The sequence below is a fragment of the Podarcis vaucheri genome (assembly GCF_965113315.1).
Source record: "Podarcis vaucheri genome assembly, chromosome: 1".
Lineage (NCBI taxonomy): Eukaryota > Metazoa > Chordata > Lepidosauria > Squamata > Lacertidae > Podarcis > Podarcis vaucheri.
This window is the reverse complement of record NC_138759.1, coordinates 119,228,196-119,246,883: the sequence shown is the minus strand read 5'-3', so window position 1 is coordinate 119,246,883 and position 18,688 is coordinate 119,228,196. Positions and strand designations below refer to the sequence as shown.

Genomic DNA, 18,688 nt, shown 5'->3' with positions numbered 1-18,688 from the left:
GTGTAGAGCTGCACGCTGCAGTTCGGAAATGAAACCTGTAACTTAATAAAGACTCTTATAAAGTGAACGCTGGCGGACTTGGTCCTATGTGAGCTGGGACTGGGTGGCAGCCCTGACAATTATGTTTATTCTTTATGCCACAAGAAAACTGTTTTAGCCCCAAGGCCACACTCCACACTGGCTGCGTGCTTCACACCCTCAAGTTTTTTTTGCTTGCCTTGAATACGTCCTTTGAACTCTTGCTCACCTGGAGGGAGGATAGAGAGGGATATGTGTGCAGAAATCAGCCTACTATGGGGAGGTGAAATTTGCTTTCATTTCTCTGCCCACTTTCACTTCCAGCTGCACCAGCCACTGGCAAAAGGGAGTGAAGCCTCAGCCTGAAAATGGTTCCCCAATCCACTAACAGCCTGATCTTGTGTTGAGTTAGGCATGTTTAAGTTCAAGATTTCAATAGGCTAAAGCTTAACTCTGTTTACGAGAGAACAGGGAGGGTTGTAAAGTTCCAGTCTTGTGCATTTATTACAGTCATACCTCGTGTTGCGCTGGCTTCACTTTGTGGCTTTTCAGGTTATGAACGCGGCAAACCTGGAAGTGTTTATTTCTGGGTTCACCACGCGCATGGACGCAATCTGCACGCTTCGCGCATGCGCAGGAGCGCTCTATCGCGCTTCGCAGTGGTGTTTTACTTACAGACTTTCCAGGGTGTGAATGGCACCCTGAAACGGATCACGTTCGTAAGTAGAGGTACCACTGTATTTGGGAATAGGCTAAACTGAGAAGTCAAGTAAAGGTAAAGGTAAAGGTACCCCTGCCCATACGGGCCAGTCGTGTCCAACTCTAGGGTTGTGCGCTCATCTCACTCTAGAGGCCGGGGGCCAGCGCTGTCTGCAGACACTTCCGGGTCACGTGGCCAGCGTGACAAGCTGCATCTGGCGAGCCAGCGCAGCACACAGAACGCCGTTTACCTTCCCGCTGGTAAGCGGTCCCTATTTATCTACTTGCACCCGGCGGTGCTTTCGAACTGCTAGGTTGGCAGGCGCTGGGACCGAACGACGGGAGCTCACCCCGCTGCGGGGATTCGAACAGCCGACCATACGATCGGCAAGTCCTAGGCGCTGAGGTTTTACCCACAGCGCCACCCGCTTCCCACCGAGAAGTCAAGTAGGACTTGTCAAATAAGTGTGTTTTTGTTTGGGGTGGGGGAATGGGGCAAAAATGCAGCCAGACTTGGTAAGGTTCCAACGCAAAACTTTAATAAATTAATACACATGCCCAATAAAAATACAAAATTACCATTTAAAACAACAACAAACCAGTCTTCATTCGTTCAGTTTGCCACCTTTAACTGGATCTTTACAAAAAAAGGCATGACTTAAAAGTGGCAGCCACAACGTAAAAGAAAAATGCACGCCATTGTTAAAACAAATGCTATAGAACCCAGCTAGAAATTACCGTATTTACTCGAGTCGAATGCACCATCAAATCTAATGCACGCCTCAATTTTTCAGCACCCTGGGGGTGGGGGAAGGATTTGCTGGCGAATGTAAATGTGCTATCAAATCTAATGAGCCCCTTAAATTTCTCAACATAATTTGGCCAAAAAAGGCACGCAATAGATTTGAGTAAATACGGTATCTTTCAAAGTAGGCTAAGAATGAGGGGTGATGTCAATGAAGAGCTAGAGGTCTTGGTTCACTGCAATCTGCTCCCCCCCCCCCCCCGCAACTGAAATATCAGAAACCAATTACGGAACGTAGTAAGAAACCCACAACAGATTTACACTGAGAAACATGCTAAAGTACAATCACAGACTATTCCAGAACACAGAAGCTGTGCTGTTCCTGTTGTGTCCTTTGCAGCAGAAGCCTCACAAGAGAGGGTAAAAGAAGGAGGAGATCTATTTCAGTTTGAATTTCCTGTACTATGATGAAACCCCCCAGACCTATTTAGTACTGGAAAGTACAATATATGTTCCCAACATTGTCTGAATGATACCACACAAGCAACGATAAACAAGCACCTTTCATACATCAAAAACCTCACAATCAGAATTCCGCTGCAGGCTCCACTTCAAAATATTCCTTCATCTTCCCCGGATTCTCTTTTTTCTTTTTCTTTTTTGCAGTTCATTTAAAAACATACATGCACACCCACACCCACAAACAAGTTCAAAATAAAATATCTTCGTTTTTTATAAGCATCTCCACCACAAGTCTCTGGTAACGGATATCGTTCAGGGCAGCCATCGCATCAAGTTCCGGCGCTCGCATCAGCGTTGGTCCAAAAACAATGCCCAGGTTCTCTGCGTTCATCAGATTCTCTTTTTCGTGGAGCGTCACCCTGAAACAAGGAGGGCTACAGTTAAAACACAAAGCACTGGGAAGACATTATTGGTAGCTGCCAGATTGATCTCACAAACATGGAACCAGAAACACAAACCACATTGATGCTACTAATTAAATGTCATAATGCATTTTGCCCTATTGGCAGCTGTATGTCGTCATGGCAGATATTCTCCCCAGCGGCAGAGCAAGCCGATTGGGCGCCTGGGGCAGTGCATGTGCCCAGGGGGAGGGCCAGCTGCCTGTGAGGGCGGGGCAAACTGGGGCAGGATGCTCCACGGGACCTCCGCAGAGAATGCCTACCTCTTCCCACTCAGCTGCCCTACAGCTGAGGGCGAACCGTTTGGGGCAGCGGGGATCCTGCGTGCGCCCAAGTCACTCCATCGCTCCCAGGAGAGACGTGTGGCTCGGATGCGCTGCAGGCCCCGTGGTGAGTGCCGCCCGCCATTTTGTCACCCCCCCAGTGGTGACACCCAGGGTCGGCCTGCCCCCACCGCACCCCCTTCCCCCTGCCCCTGATTCTCCCCTCTCTACCCCATTTCCAGACAGTCTGCCTTATGGTCACTGCTTTACAGAAATCCAGTTGGCAAGACTTGGTGGGACACTTGAGTCCCAACTACAGGAACCCTGAGAATTACAGTTTTGCAAAGGCGTTATCATTCTCCAACGAACTCTTCTCATGAAAACTAGTTTCTTTTGTTAGTGCAGCAGGGGGTTCGATTCACATATGGGGTCCAGAAAACCCTGTTTGTGTTGATAATTCTGTACTCTTAAGATCTGACCTTACAACAATTACAGCACGTGAAATCTGATGTTAAAAGGGGGTCCTTGTGTTTGTAAACAGGGTTAGAAATCCAGATATCTAAGCCAGGCACCAAATGGCTCCTTAAACCCAGGGTTAGAGTTACCAAAAACAGAATGCCTCTTTGCCATTTGGAGGCCATACGCCATGAACGTTTTATTTTTTAATAGGACTTTTTGGTTCCTGAAATTCATTTTGATTGTGCAGATAAAATATAATGGATAGAATTCTACAGGATGTGTTGCTAGGATGTGAAAACAGGCAAGACCCAAGGATCCCCAGGCAGGCAAGTCCAGATGGTGGAGACGACCGGCACCATCCTGGTATCTGGGCATCTTCACTTGGTCGCAAATGGCCAATGGCCAGGTGCAAAATGCTCCTGGTGCTTGGCAAATTTTGAACATGTTGGAAACTACTGCCCTAAAGGACTACTGTGAGACGGATATCCCCTTATGGGCTCCTTAGAGCAGCCTTTCTGAACCTGTGGGTCCCCAGATGTTGTTGAACTACAACTCCCATCATCCCTAGCTAGCAAGGCCAGAGCTCAGGGATGATGGGAGTTGTAGTCCAACAACACCTGGGGACCCACAAGTTGAGAACCGCTGATATAGAGGAAGGATCAAAGTCTAGAATTGAAAGAGGCCACGTGCTTCTATAGAAGCACACACACATCCCTTTTCATGTTATAAACAGTAAAATGGAATAAATATAAAGCACACAAGGCAAACCATCTAAAATGCATCGAATAAACATCTACGATACACAATCTATGTAGTAAATGACAGGAAAAGTGATTGTCTCCCTCTCTTCGGACTCCATTTGAATGGCGCAGCATGCAAGCGGCTGTCTTGAGAGGATACAGTACGCTTTACGGCAGTTAATTGCCTCTCAGAACAAATTAATATTTGTAAATTAGCTGGTGAACAGATTAAATTCATATCGCAGGATTACAACTCAAAATCCCCATCAAGGGCACACATATATAACTAAATGCCCACTGCTGAGAAGTCTGTGAATTATAAATAAAACATCAGCAGCCCCCTCTCCACCGTGTTCTTTCTATATTACAGAGTAAAATAAAGTTCAGACACCTATCATGATAGCTAGGAGCTGATAACTGTTTGGCATATTGTTCTGAAGCTGGCCAACTTCTGCAGTTTCTATTTACAGCGACTCCAAATATAGCCAAGCAGGCTGACCAACTGAATTTGATAACAAGACTTCATTAGCTGTTCCCTCATCGCAACACGTCTTTGTGAGCATGCCTATAAAAAGTTATATGCTGCTTATGTACCTATGTGAAATGGGTACGGCTGAATTATTCTTGCATCTGTGGTAAAGGTAAAGGTAAAGGTACCCCTGCCCAAACGGGCCAGTCTTGCCAGACTCTGGGGTTTGTGCGCCCATCTCACATCTATAGGCCGGGGGCCAGCGCTGTCCGGAGACACTTCCGGGTCACGTGGCCAGCGTGACAACGCTGCTCTGGCGAGCCAGAGCCGCACACGGAACGCCGTTTACCTTCCCGCTGGTAAGCGGTACCTATTTATCTACTTGCCCCCGGGGGTGCTTTCGAACTGCTAGGTTGGCAGGCGCTGGGACCGAGCAGCGGGAGCGCACCCCGCCGCGGGGATTCGAACCGCCGACCTTTCGATCGGCAAGCCCTAGGCGCTGAGGCTTTAGCCCACAGCGCCATCTGTGGTAGTCATAAGGAAATTCTGTGTGGAAATTTCTTGGCTATTGCTATAGAAAAGAGCAGGTTGACCTTCACACGAAATAACAAGTTTTTTGGAATTCTATCAGAAACTACTCTCTTCCTCCTTTCTCGCCTCTTTTGCTGTTTGCATTTGCTTTTTTGCACATTTGACTTTTAAAGAGGATTTTGATTGCGAAATTATACTTGCATGAGTGGAGTTTGTATTTAGAGAATACTTTTTAAAGAATAAACCACTACAAATCATATCTGAAGTGGCAAGTGCACATTTGTCAATGGATCCCATTAATATCTCGCTGAGCTTCTAAAGGAAAATGGTGCTGTTAATAAAAGGGAATGAAAAATCGTTTTGGGTGTGATAGAGAGAAAGTACCCCCCCCTCTTTTTTGTTACCTTTAATAGAAAGAGAGGAGAGCAGGCCTTAAATGTGCTTCACGTGGTCTGGATTGCGGCTTTCCTTATCCATAGCAAAGATGTTAATTTTTCCAAATTAAGAACCAAAGCTTGTGCCAAGAACTAAAAATGGTTGTTCAGAGAACAGGGCACACTACTGAAATATATATAAAAAAATTGTCCAGTAGCACCTTAGAGACCAACTAAGCTTGTTCTTGGTATAAGCTTTCGTGTGCATGCACACAAAAGCTTATACCAAGAACAAACTTAGCTGGTCTCTAAGGTGCTACCTGAATCTAGGGCACACTATCATTACTGGAATTTTATTGGCTGGGTGCAGCAATCCTAAACCCTGGGCTTGGAGCACTGGGCAGAGCAACTACTGCACCCAAAACTTTGCTGCTCATGCCAGCCAGGGCTGAAGATGTGGCAGAGGGGATTGCTCATTTTTAATGTTTCAATTACAGACTGGCACAGCTGAGTTGGTTCAGCCAGATTTCGACTTTGAAACCATATGCCAAGCCATACTCAATGTGGTAGACAAGAAAAACAGTGTTGGGCATAATGCGATAGTCCATGTAACTGGGAAAGACAAATTACCGTATTTTTTGCACCATAACACTCACTTTTTTCCTCCTAAAAAGTAAGGGGAAATGTCTGTGCGTGTTATGGAGGGAATGCTAATGGGTGGCATGCCTACGGATTTTCTTCCTCTAAAAACTACGTGTGCGTTATGGTCGGGTGCGTGTTATAGAGCGAAAAATACGGTAACTACCTGAAGATCCAAAGTTTGCATGTACTAACTAAAGGCATGGTTGCTTTGGGATAATCAGAATATTACTTTGCATTGTTTTTAATGGCCAGAATGCTATCCTCCCAAAGAAAACTATATGATCAAATAAAGTTCCTCAAAAGAGGGGGAAATAAGATGTCTTTTTGGCGGAAAAAAAAGTTTTTGCAAAGGAAAACAAAAACCCAAACTAGAGAGGATTAGGATTACACTCTCAGGGAAGTTTAGATTTTTGAACAGTGGCATGCGGTCAGTGCAACGCCAGCACCACACTCTAACCAACTGAGCTATCCAAAGGGACAGATCTCACCTGTTCTTCAGTTGAGGGGAGCAAAAACAAAGAGGCATTTTATTGGGTCTCTATTTTCAGAGGAAATAAATGGGGACAAGGGACTGTGCTGTGTGACCTCACAAGGGCTAAGTAATTCAAAAACCAATCTATGATCATTCCTCTGAATTCACAAGCAGCCTCGTTTGACATGGAAACACTCGCATTGTTTCGTAAATAGTTACATGAAGGGGGAAATATGGAATTCACACTTCTTGTTGAGAATTTGCTTATCAAGGCTCAACACATGAATAGGGCACAAAGGGTGACATTCCAGTGCTGTCTCTCCTATTGCCAGAAGGCATCCACCTACAGAATTGGGAAGGAGGCAATTTTACGGCAATTCTTCCTTCTGCTGCAGCTCCTTTCCTTCTCTAAATCAGCTTTAGAAGTTTGGGGGACCCTCCAGTTCCTACATTTTTTTGGGGGGGGGGGACACACATGTGACTGTAGGGAGGAGGAGAACTGCTGAAAATTGCCACTCCCTATAGAGTAATGCCTTCCATCACTGGAGTCCTGCCCTTAGGATTTAATGCCTGCAGCAGTTGGCCCAAGAACCAGAGGCAAGAAACACCCAAGAGAAACTAAGAAGGACCATTCATTTCCATACCTTTTTAAATGCGCCATGAGATACCGTAAAGTTTCACAGTGAGCAGGAGGCAGCAGTTTCAGGGCTTCGTGAAGTATTTCCAGCTGTTCGTCAGGATCCGTGGTTTCTAAAACAAGAAATATCTGATCAAATTGAAGCCAAAATATGTGGGGGTTTCAGGAGTTTGGGCAGTCTTCCCAGATAATTCTAGTTTATTGTAATTAAACAGATGATGAGGAATGGTTTGTGAAGCGGAGAGTTGCTCCGCAGCTCTCGAGTTTTAAATTAGTTTTAACTCAACTAATCAATATTTTACCAAGTGGAGACCGGAGGATGGAGTCCTGATTTTATCTGCCCTCGGAGTCTGTTTTTAATGAATTTAGACTCATTCACGAAGGGAGTATTGCATGACACAGTGTTTTTCAGATATGGGCAGCTAGCCTGTTGGTCAGATACCTGAAGAAGTGTGCATGCACACGAAAGCTCATACCAAGAACTAACTTAGTTGGTCTTTAAGGTGCTACTGGAAGGAATTTTTTTATTTTGTGTATAATAAAATGTTACTCTAGCTTAAACACACACAAACACACAATCCCCACAAGTTGCTTGACTCTACAAAAACAAAACCTATGGAGAATCTAGAGGTAATAAACAGTAAAAAAAAAAATCACTAAAAGGGAGGGGGGACAAAGTTCACTTGAAAAATAGTATAAACTAAAACTTACTTGCAGAATCTATAAACTTTGGGTAGGCATCGTATGTGATTAGCGGAATTGGCAAATCCCTGAAGTACAGTTTAAGTGCACCTGTGATAATATTGATATCTTCATATGTATTCACAGAGATGTCTGCTTTTTCCCCATCTGTAGGTAAAAACGAGGGAGAAAAGGGGGTGGGGGAGAGGAGAAACAAACAATGTAGGAGGATTATTTTCATACAAAATTGAACATTTACTGGTGTTCACCTTTTTGCTGTCCCAGCAAGCCTTTTGTAAACAACTCCAGTACTATATTGGCATAGGTTTCAGCCCTAAGTCAAGTACACTTAAACCAGCTTGTTCTTCTTTTCACAAGACGTTATAAATTAAATAATGATTGCTTTACACATTAAACCAAGTCTTTCTTCCTTACCGGCGAATTGGTACAGATAGTGAGAATGTTAATTTACGTTTACCTTGATTTGCAAGAGCGATTCCTTTACTAAGTGAGATGACAATGGCTGGATAAATCAGCCACAAACACTACTCTGTCCTCTGCTCAGTAATCAAGGCCAATTCACCAGCAGTGGCGTAGCGTGGGGGGTGCAGGGGGGGCCCGGCCGCACCGGGTGCAACATCTGGGGGTTAGGGGGCGCAAATCCATGGGTTAGGGGGCGCAAATTACTTGCCTTGCCCTGGGTGCTGACAACCCACGCTATGCCACTGTTCACCAGACCTCATACTGTCAACGTAAACAATGGCTGGTATGCCAAAACCTACCTTAGGTACAGTAGATCTGCATCTACTGGTCAACCTATGGTTGATTTGCAGTAGACTGGAAAAGATCCCTAAAACTTGAGTTGTTTAACAGCAGGAGCAATGAAATGCCTCCCAGTCCTAAATTTTACTTCTGAAATGAAGGAAGCTTGGGGTACCTAGGAGTGATTGTTTGGTGTGTTGAATGGCATCCAGTTGTGGAACTTGAAACCAATTCCTGACCTAAGAATTATTTTCATGCTAAGATTTCGGAATGGATGGATCTTGATCATAGCTGCACTAAACCATAGAATTGTAGAGTTGTAAAGGAAGCACAGGGGTCATCTAGTCCAAACCTTTGCAATGCAAGAATCTTTTCCCCAACCTGGGACTTGAATCCACAACCCTGAGATTAAGAGTCTCATATCACAAGCTTTGCAAGTCCACTCCATTTTAAAAATGGTCTGCTATCTGGTGTGGGTGCTGCGCTTTGGAGTCTTGGCCACTGTGTTGGATGTAAAAGCTAAAACATCCAGTAAGCAATATTACCTCGGTCAAAAGCCATTTTGACATCTTCAATTAGGTCACTGAATCCAGATACTCTGTAGAGTCCTTCAGAATTGAGACCTGTAAAAAAAATAAATCACTCAATTAAACTTAGATATTTATCTTTTCTACAGTCACATTTCTTTACTGCTAGCAACGCATAAATCTGAGCTGAGCTTTAAAAGCCACATCTTCCTTTCTGAGCATAAATTTCACTGCCAGCTCTCAATCCTAAATATGTAACACTGTTGTGATCAGCACACAATAATTTTACACAAACATATTTATGATAATGGTCCTTGGAATGAGGAAGATGTCATCAAATCACAAAGGAATTTGAAAACAAACCACTCACATTAGAATATCCAAGCTTATTTACATATATTTAAATATCGTAAGAGCAACATTCAAGCAAAGAATCATTAGCAGGGGTAGACGTTGAGGAGGAAATATGTAATTATAGTGCCTAGCTATAAATATATAATTTACCTGTTGTTTTCCACAGAAATATATTGGGAAGAGCGCATTTGTGCAAGTAGAACAAGAGATCACTCAACAGCAGGCATAAATATTAAAGCACTGGAAAGAATATTTTTTGTAACTTGTACCATTAAAGAAACAATAACGGGGATTCAGCAGAGACATTACATTAAAAAAAAACAAAACCCAATGCAAAGATAAGCATGAATTGCTCAGGGAAATGGGTATGTATTTGTAAGATGTGTCATGCAAAACAGTTTCAAACTTAAAATTCAGCTAAACCGGATCAATCTAAAGCAGAGTTTTCCAAACTCTACATGTCGGTGACACACGCATCATTCTGCGACACAGCAATTCAGTTTTACTAGCAAACCGGAGGTTAAACTAACCCTTTACCAGCCCCTGGGAGGAGTGTTCGCACGACACACCTACACACTGCAGCCGACATGCTCACACAGTTTGGAAAGCTCTGATCTAAAGGAATTATAAGAAAAGGCAACAATATCATTTAAGGATGCCTTACCTCTTGATTCAATCTCTCTAATGCACATGTCTACAACCATTGGTCTCTTCGTGAAGTGCGCTTTTACTAGTGTAGTGAGATCACAGCTGTACACTTTTTTGACATGTTTCAGGTCTGGCTTGCAGTCGTTTGGGACCATCTTGGAGCATTGCTTATGAACGTTTAAGCCACAATCTGGTGGGAAAAGAATACAAGCAACAACAACAACAAAACGGTTAGCCCAACATTTAGTGCTATGAAATCCTAGAGAGTCTGCTATTTTAAGGATCTCTTAAGTGACTGCATGAAGTACAGGACCTGTACACAGTTTGAAGAATATTATCACCTTGGTTCTACATGTCTATAACCGGTTATCAGCATATACTTCAATATGACTTCATTGCAAGTGATGCTGCAATGAAGTGATGCTACAGAATGAACCTATTCCCCTCTGCAGCCAAAGCGCATGTTCTTTCATCAAGCTATGCTCATCTTGCGTGTGTACAAAGTGGCCTTGAGTGTTCTGTGTTTAGCAGCAACCCCTTTATATAAACTAATCATCCAAAATTCACTGTCAGTCCCCTTCACAGCTTCTAAAACCACCAGTCCTTTCTATCTTATTTTCAGATTATCCAAATGTTTTCTAGCTTCTCAGGCCACCAAGGCAAAGATTACACTATATGGAATTTCATAAACCGCGAGAAAGCCTAGAAACATGATGAAATAGATTCTCAGATACTGCAGGTTGAAATGTCTCAGATAAGCCATTCTTCCCTTGCACTTTTCCAGGGCATCAATGGAAAGACAATATTTAAGAACAGAAAATATCGATTCTCGCACTCTCCAGTGAAAGCTGTAATAATGTCCTTTCATTAATGCATGAGCAAACACAAGACCTGTAAGCACTGTATATTAAGATTGCCCCACAAGGACCCATTTCAAATATTTGCTGAGAGTACAATAAGCAAAGCTGTCATTTTCTCTTCCACTGCTGATTTGATTTTAGTCAGCCCTAACCTTCTTCTTGCTTCTAATTCACTGGAATATATATAGTTGCTGAATGAGCTTTATAGAAAAATCCTCATATGTTAATGCACGGCCATCGTATTTTATCAAAGCTACGCTGGGGAAGGGTAGGCATTCTGTCACTTTTGAGAACAAATAGAAACGGAAATAATAATAATGTATATGCCCCTCAAAAAGACAACCAGAGAGTTCCTTCAGTTTTATGATCGCCATGAAATCAAAGCAGGATTTGGGGCAAGTGGATGAAATAAGCTTCAGCTAAGTCCCACCTGGGGCTAATTTTGGATCTGTGGAAAGAAAAAAACAATGTACTTGCATTTGCTCATATTAGCTTCCATTTAGTTGGTTAAAAATGCTGGGGAATCCTCATTTGCTGGTACTGGCAGCCTAGTGGCACACCAAGTATTCTACAGATATTAATTGACCCACAAATGATAAGAGACAATTGTGGCGATAACCATCCTAAGGAAGACTTTTTGAAGGAAAGAATCTATATTATTTTTTTCAAGCAGCTCTCAGTCTCATTGCTCTCTCGATAAATCTGGCAACCTTCTCTGTTGTCGAGCTGTTCTGGCCGGCTAGGAGTGAGAACAATTTGGCTTCACAAGAGCGGCCCGGGATGGCAGATAGGAGCGGCGTGATGGTCTCGTCCCTGAGATCTTTATATAGGGAGCAAGACAAGAGAATGTGTGGCACAGTCTTTATGTAGCCAGCTCCACAGGGGCAGAGCCTGTTCTCGAATGAAATTTTTTGATATCTACCTTCAAGAACAGCTGAGGGTAACATATTTAGTCTGGCCAGTGTAAAGGCCCGCCTGAGTTTTGGAATGGTTAAGGTAGACAAATAAGGTGCCCGAAAATCAAAGTGGGAGGGGGGCAGATAAGCGTACCAAGCACTGAATTTCTTAATATAGGCCAGATTATTCTGCTGCTCAATATCCTTCATGCGCTGGTCAATAATGGTTTTTGCCTTGGGGAGACCCATTTTCAGGAGATCTGTGCTTGGAGGCCACATGTAAGTAGTTTTTGATGCACTACTTTGGACCACCGACTTCTGTGAGCATCTCGTGCTACTAGAGGTAGCAGTCTGGATGGGTTTAAATTTAGGCGAAGCCAATAGTTGAATGTTCTTAACCAGGTTCGGGTTTCGACGGCGAGGAGGCCAGTCTCCAGCCGTAGGGCCGCATTTGGTGCACATGGTGGAATGGCTAGAATCTGTCTCTGTCTTAAGAATTTAGACTGGACCGTTTCAAGTGTGCGGCAATGATTTCCCGTCCAGATTTGGGCCCTGTAGAGTAATTGCGCCAAGGGTTTTGCTTGAAAGACCCCCAGAGCTGCTGGGATATATGTCTGCCCCCCTTCGTAAAGTAAAAGCGAGACAGTATTTTGGCGCTTTGAGATGCTTTCCCCCTAGCATAATAGGTCATAAGATTTTATGATAATTATATTTCTAATGTATTTTTGTCGGTGTTTGTCCTTTGATGCTATGGCCTGTCGGCTACGCAAATAAAGTCTTCTTCTTGTTGTTGTTTCAAAGATGATGGCAAACCACCAAGGATAGAACTTGCAAGGTCTGTTCAGGGTCGTCAACCCACCCTGCTCTTGCAGAAAAGTACTGCCTTTTATTTCCCAAATGGCCCATCGGTTGTGCAAGAATGCTAGGTATGGGTCACTTGCAGCTGCAAACAGTGGACGCATGCTCGCCGCAAGACATCTGGGCAAGGAGCCTGGTACGTTGGAGAAACTAGTCAGCATTCCACTTGCAACCCCCTATTATCTGTTGCTAATTTCATTTATAGCCAACCTTTCCTTCAAAGGGCTCAAGGATGGCATGCGTAGTCCCCCTTTCCCCATGTTATCTGCTCAACAACCCTGCAAAGTCTGTTGGCCGTAAAAGTATGTGCAATGTCTCTTTTTTCAAGTTACATTTTCTACAGATCAGTTTCATTTGTTGAGACGTTAGTGTTACCTTAGGAAGAAAAGGGGGAAAGAGGTGGAGGGGGCATGGTGGGTGGGGTCGGGAGGTGATATTTCTATTTTGCTTAACGTATGTGTGGGGTTTTGTGTCAGCGTCGCTTGTGCGGGTTCTCTTTACTATTTGCTTGTGTTCCTTTGGTGGTGAGAGAGGTTGGGGTTGGCCTAGGGTGTGGTTGTTTGTTTGTGACTGGCTGTGGTGAACTTTGTTTTCATGTGTGAGTGGGGTGGGTGAGTGCTTTCGAATCAGGTTAGCCATATTGATTCGTATGCTGTTGGCGGATTCTTGTCACTGTCTTGTTGGGCTGTGTATGTGATAAAGGGAGGGGGCATAAAGGCGTCTTCTTCTATATGTCCCCGTGTCAGTTTCAGTTTCAGTTTGCTGGTTAGTTTTTCTAATAAGGCTGTTTCCCATACTATTTGGTAGCATTGCTCCATGCTTACTCCTGACAGGTCTCTCCAGTGTCTGGCTATGATGTTGAACGTGTCTCTTCCCAGTCCTAGTCACATCACACTGGCTCTCAACCACTCTCTTTTGTTGCTGTGTCAGGCAACGCTTGTGCTTCAAGGTTTCCTGGGCCACAGCAGCAGTCTGGCAGCAGTGACTCCTGCAACCCACCAACCTTGCCCCCCCCCGCACCACTTAATACTTTTGGGCTTGCTGTGTTGCGTGTCATGAAGGGGCCCACACTGTTGGAATAAATTGTCCTAACTGCCTAGGGATGGGGTTCAAGGGGACAATGCAACAAAAGCTGAAGACTTTGAAAGTAGCCTGTGGCTCACTGAATCAGTTACTAGTGCTGCAACCCTGACCCAGCTGATTATTAGACTCCTGGAACCCCAATTCACTTTTGCTCTGTGTCCCAAAAGCACCAAGTCCTGAACAACAGCAGTTGCCACCAAACACGATTATAACCTTTAAGAGTTGTGACAACTGTCCTTTGACCTTGCTTATCTGCCAGTGCGGTAGCTCACAGAATCATTGCAATTAATTCTTTTCTGTCAGTCAGCTGACTAGCTTTTATGGACATAACAAAACCGGAGGTATACTACATTAGCCTATGCTATGATGTGGGACGCAGGTGGCGCTGTGGGTTAAACCACAGAGCCTAGGACTTGCTGATCGGAAGGTTGGTGGTTCGAATCCCTGCATTGGGGTGAGCTCCTGTTGTTCGGTCCCTGCTCCTGCCAACCTAGCAGTTTGAAAGCACGTCAAAGTCCAAGTAGATAAATAGGTACTGCTCCGGCGGGAAGGTAAACGGTGTTTCCGTGCGCTGCTCTAGTTGCGCCAGAAGTGGCTTAGTCATGCTGGCCACATGACCCGGAAGCTGTACGCTGGCTCCCTCGGCCAATAAAGCGAGATGAGTGCCGCAAGCCCAGAGTCGTCCACAACTGGACCTAATGGTCAGGGATCCTTTTACCTTTATGCTATGATGTGGCTATTTATTGAAGCAAATAGTTTCTTTTAACTGAACAACACTCTCACAAAACAGCCTAAAACAAGCCCTATCTAAATGAATGATCCCAATCAATCAATCAATCAATCATGGCACAATAATAGACCTGTGCTCTTGGAAGGCACCATTACCCAAAGGAATCTCGCGCCCCTCTGATACAGAACATCTCTTCCCTTCGTTCATTGCTCCTCTGGAATTAGAGGAGACTATTCACACCCTTCAGGGGTAAAGTGAGCTACCCTGTTTCTAAGGCTTTCATCTCCTCTTTAGGCTAAACCTCCTTCTGAGTTGGTTACAAATATTGTCTTTGAAGCTGCCTTTTGGCCAAGCTCCTTCTTAGCCTTGGCAATGCTGTTTCGCTTGATCTATCCATCACAAGTTAGTGTCAATGCAACAGCAACTGAGATGCAAGCATTTATTTATCCCAGTTGCATCCCACCCATCCTCCGAGATGCTCAGGCATTGCACTTGGGTTCATCTCCTTTTGACCGCACAACAATTCCTTGAAGCAGAGACATTATTCAACACTTTAAAAGACTTGGGGATATGCCCACGACACATTTTTTGCATAAACTAATTTAGAGTGGTGCCCCGCAAGACAAATGCCTCGCAAGACGAAAAACCCGCTAGACGAAAGGGTTTTCTGTTTTTCAATGCGCTTCGCAAGACGAATTTCCCTATGGGCTTGCTTCGCAAGACGAAAACGTCTTGTGAGTCTTGCGATTTTTTTCGCTCCCCTGCCTTTTTCTAAGCCGCTAAGCCGCTAATAGCCTTTTAGCCGCTAAGCCTTTAACAGCTGCTAAACTGCTAATAGCGCTAATCCGCTAAGCCACTAATAGTGTTGCTTCGCAAGACGAAAAAACCGCTAGACGAAGAGACTCGCGGAACGGATTATTTTCGTCTTGTGAGGCACCACTGTATATGAATAGATGCAAGGCTTGGCTGACTTTCAGAGTGGAAAAAACAAACAAACACTGGGCTTAATCTGCGCTATAGCGTGCCAGCAAGATTTTCTGAGCCCAGTATGGATTGGCCCCTCTGCTCCACCTGAAATCTACTGGCAAGAACTGCTAATTTAGGGACATATTAAAAAGAGAACAATTGTCTCTGGACAAATTAAGATGGAAGGTGGCTGAGGTCTCAGAAACCCCAGCGGGTGCAGAATGCCGCAGCGAGACTCCTTACGGGGTCCTCGCCGTGGGATCACATTCATCCAGTGCTATACCAGCTGCACTGGCTCCGGGATCAGGTTTAAGGTGCTGTTTTTAACCTTTAAAGCCCTATACGGCTTAGGACCCTTGCACCTATGGGACTGCCTCTCCTGGTATGCCCCACGTAGGACCTTACGGTCCACAAATAATAACATTTTGGAGGTCCCGAGTCTCAAGGAGATTAGACTGGCCTCAACCAGGGTCAAGGCCTTTTCAGCTGTGGCCCCGGCTTGGTGGAACACTCTATCACAAGAGACCAGGGCCCTGCGGGATTTGACATCTTTCCACAGGGCCTGCAAGATGGAGCTGTTCCGCCAGGCCTTTGGTTCAGTCTGACTCCCCCTCCCCTTTCATAATAACTTGCATGGCCTCCCAATTTTTCTCACATATAAGTTCAGCACAAACAGTTGGGCCTGGTGAGCACTTCAGGTCCCCAACCCTAATCTGCTGGTTGCCATCTGACTGGATTTTATTCTGATCCTGATCTGATTTTAGGATGTATTTTAATTGATTGTCTGATTTTATGTTAATGTGTTAGCCGCTCTGAGCCCGGTTTTGGCTGGGGAGGGCAGGGTATGTATGTATGTATGTATGTATGTATGTATAAATCAATAAATCACGAGCACTCCACTTTGTATCATGTCTAGTCACCCTGAAACAAACTAAAAAAAGAAACCAGTTTACAGAAGGGGAGGGACTGAAGATCTGGGACTTAACACCTAAAACTTGGGGCTCAGCCTCCCCTCTAAACACACACCTGCTGTGAACTGATTTCCCTATGCCAGGGGTAGGCGACCTAAGGCCCGGGGGCCGGATCCAGCCCAATCGCCTTCTCAATCCGGCTCATGGACAGTCTGGGAATCAGCAGGTTTTTACATGAGTAGAATGTGTGCTTTTATTTAAAATGCATCTCTGGGTTATTTGTGGGGCACAGGAATTCGTTCACCCCCCCTTCAAAATATAGTCCGGCCCCCCACATGTTCTGAGGGATGGTGGACTGGTCCACGGCTGAAAAAGGTTGCTGACCCCTGCCCTATGCCACTTGGCTTGATGGCCCCAGGTGAGGATGCTTTAAGTTTGAATAGTACAAGCCCCCAAAGCAAATGCAAAGCTCAAGAAAATTTAAAGGCGATAAGGCAGGAAGTTTGTTCTGTGTTTTGTTCAGGGTAAAGCAGGAAGCCACTTTTAATTTTCTTCCTCCCACTCAAGGACTTGGGGGTTTGTGTGTGTGTGTGTGTGTGTGTGTGAAATCTGGCCCTAAAACATTATTTTAATGTGGATGGCGATGCACAGTGTGTGAAAGAACATTATATAAACAGTAGCCATGCGGGAGGCAAGCCACCCACCTACATGCCAACTTAGAGAGAAGGGGCAAGCTAGTTGCCATGGTATGTCACGCACTGCTGAAAAGATACTGATTATAAAATTTACTCTGAAGAAAATGGATTGACAAGCTCTCATGCTATAAATTAATCTACGTGCTTACTGGAAAAATCTCCACGTAGCATTCCAACCCCCCCTGCCCCCCGCCCCATTATTTCTCTCTCTCTGCTGACACGCAACATTGCAAAAGTAATCAAGAGTATGCTCTGTTCATTGGACTTTGCTCAAAAATACGAACAGCTGGACTCAAGAATTTTATACAGTTTTCGCCTTCTTGCTTTATAGCTGACATTGCTTTTACATGACTAATAAGCACCCATTCCAATTTTGGTGCTCTAAGGGTTGGATCCTGACCACAGAATGCTAACTAGAACCTTGAAGGAGCAACTGTAGGCCTATGTTCTTTCGATGTTGCCCTCCAGCAAGCACCTGTTTCTGAATCTTGATTACATTCTTCGCCCGCCTTGATCTCAGACTAGGTAGCTTCATAGCAACTTCATGTGCAAAAAAAATCTGCCTGCCTCTGACAGTTTTCTTTGTACTTTCTGCAATTTAATATTGGTCTATAAACATTTTTTTTTTAATGTTGGGCACAACCCAGCCAAAGATGAACACTCTAGGCAAGTCCTACTGATTTCAGTGATAAGAGAAGCGGCATTTAACTCTTTGGTTGAAATCAGAGAGACTTAAAAGTCTTGATTGTACCCACCATAATAATTTAACATGATTTACTTTAGAATAACAACCTCAACTAAGAATCCGCCACATGTTTTGATATCTACCGCTAGAATTTTATTTTAAATAAGAAACGTAGGCTATTTTATTTGCAAGAATTAAAAGAAAACTTTCTGGGCTTCATCTGGTTTAAGACAGCAGTATATCTAAAGAACAGTGAGTTTATTTCCACAGCAGGATTCCCCCTGAAGCACTGCATGCCTGTCTATACAGTCTTAGCATTATTATGCTCCAAGGGAGAAGACACCATTTGGAAGTGGACAGAATGTTTATATACTTTTATTCACAAAAATCCATGTATATGGATTTGTGTTTTAATGTTTTCACATTCCCCCACCAACATGGCTCTCCGAAAACATATATTCATGACGTAGAAACAATTCGGCATTCACGTAACAATCTACACATGTGAGGTGATTGCAGTGTTTGTTTGGCTTTTAATACTATTTTAATTATTGTGAGCTGCTTTGAGCTCAACATTTGCTGTTGGAAAAGTGGAATACAAATATTAAATCAAATCAAATGTGTACTGGACACCCATAAGCTGACCCATTCATTCATATGGCACTAATTTGTGATAGACAGACAACCACCCTAAGAAGTAAATTCAACCGCGTATTGAAAGTTTGGGATTTTCCTTTCAACCGTGTGATGTTCACCTATATACATATTTTATTGAATCTGATTTCTTGGACTACATTTTTGTAGCTTAAAGCTTGTTTGCTTTTGCAGAATCTTCACAGCCAGTTCTCTCTTGGATGCTATCAACACATAATGATATCCAACTGGAGAAACTCTGACTTTCAGAATTTATAATTTATAGTTTTGTTGCAACTACTGCTGTTTTATGATGATTTTAGCATTGTTTCAGCCTCCATTTTATTGCTTTTTTATGTTAAAAGGCAGAGTGCCAAATTACCAATATACTTTCTGATTAATATAAGAGGCTGATCCAGTTACTTCT

General features: G+C 43.9%; 1 protein-coding gene across 3 annotated transcripts in view; it reads right to left on the bottom strand.

The window, feature by feature from the left end:
• Positions 1-1,234: 1,234 nt before the first annotated feature.
• CHN1 (chimerin 1) overlaps positions 1,235-18,688 on the bottom strand; it is a 110,174-nt gene continuing 92,720 nt past the window's right edge. For all 3 annotated transcript variants that reach the window (XM_082198443.1, XM_082198444.1, XM_082198445.1), the window contains 5 exons: positions 9,961-10,134; positions 8,961-9,038; positions 7,684-7,821; positions 6,980-7,085; positions 1,235-2,343 (listed from right to left, as the gene is read on the bottom strand). In XM_082198443.1, coding sequence (XP_082054569.1) covers positions 2,172-2,343; positions 6,980-7,085; positions 7,684-7,821; positions 8,961-9,038; positions 9,961-10,134 — 668 coding nt within the window. In that variant the 3' untranslated portion in view covers positions 1,235-2,171. The remainder of the gene's footprint in view (positions 2,344-6,979; positions 7,086-7,683; positions 7,822-8,960; positions 9,039-9,960; positions 10,135-18,688) is intronic.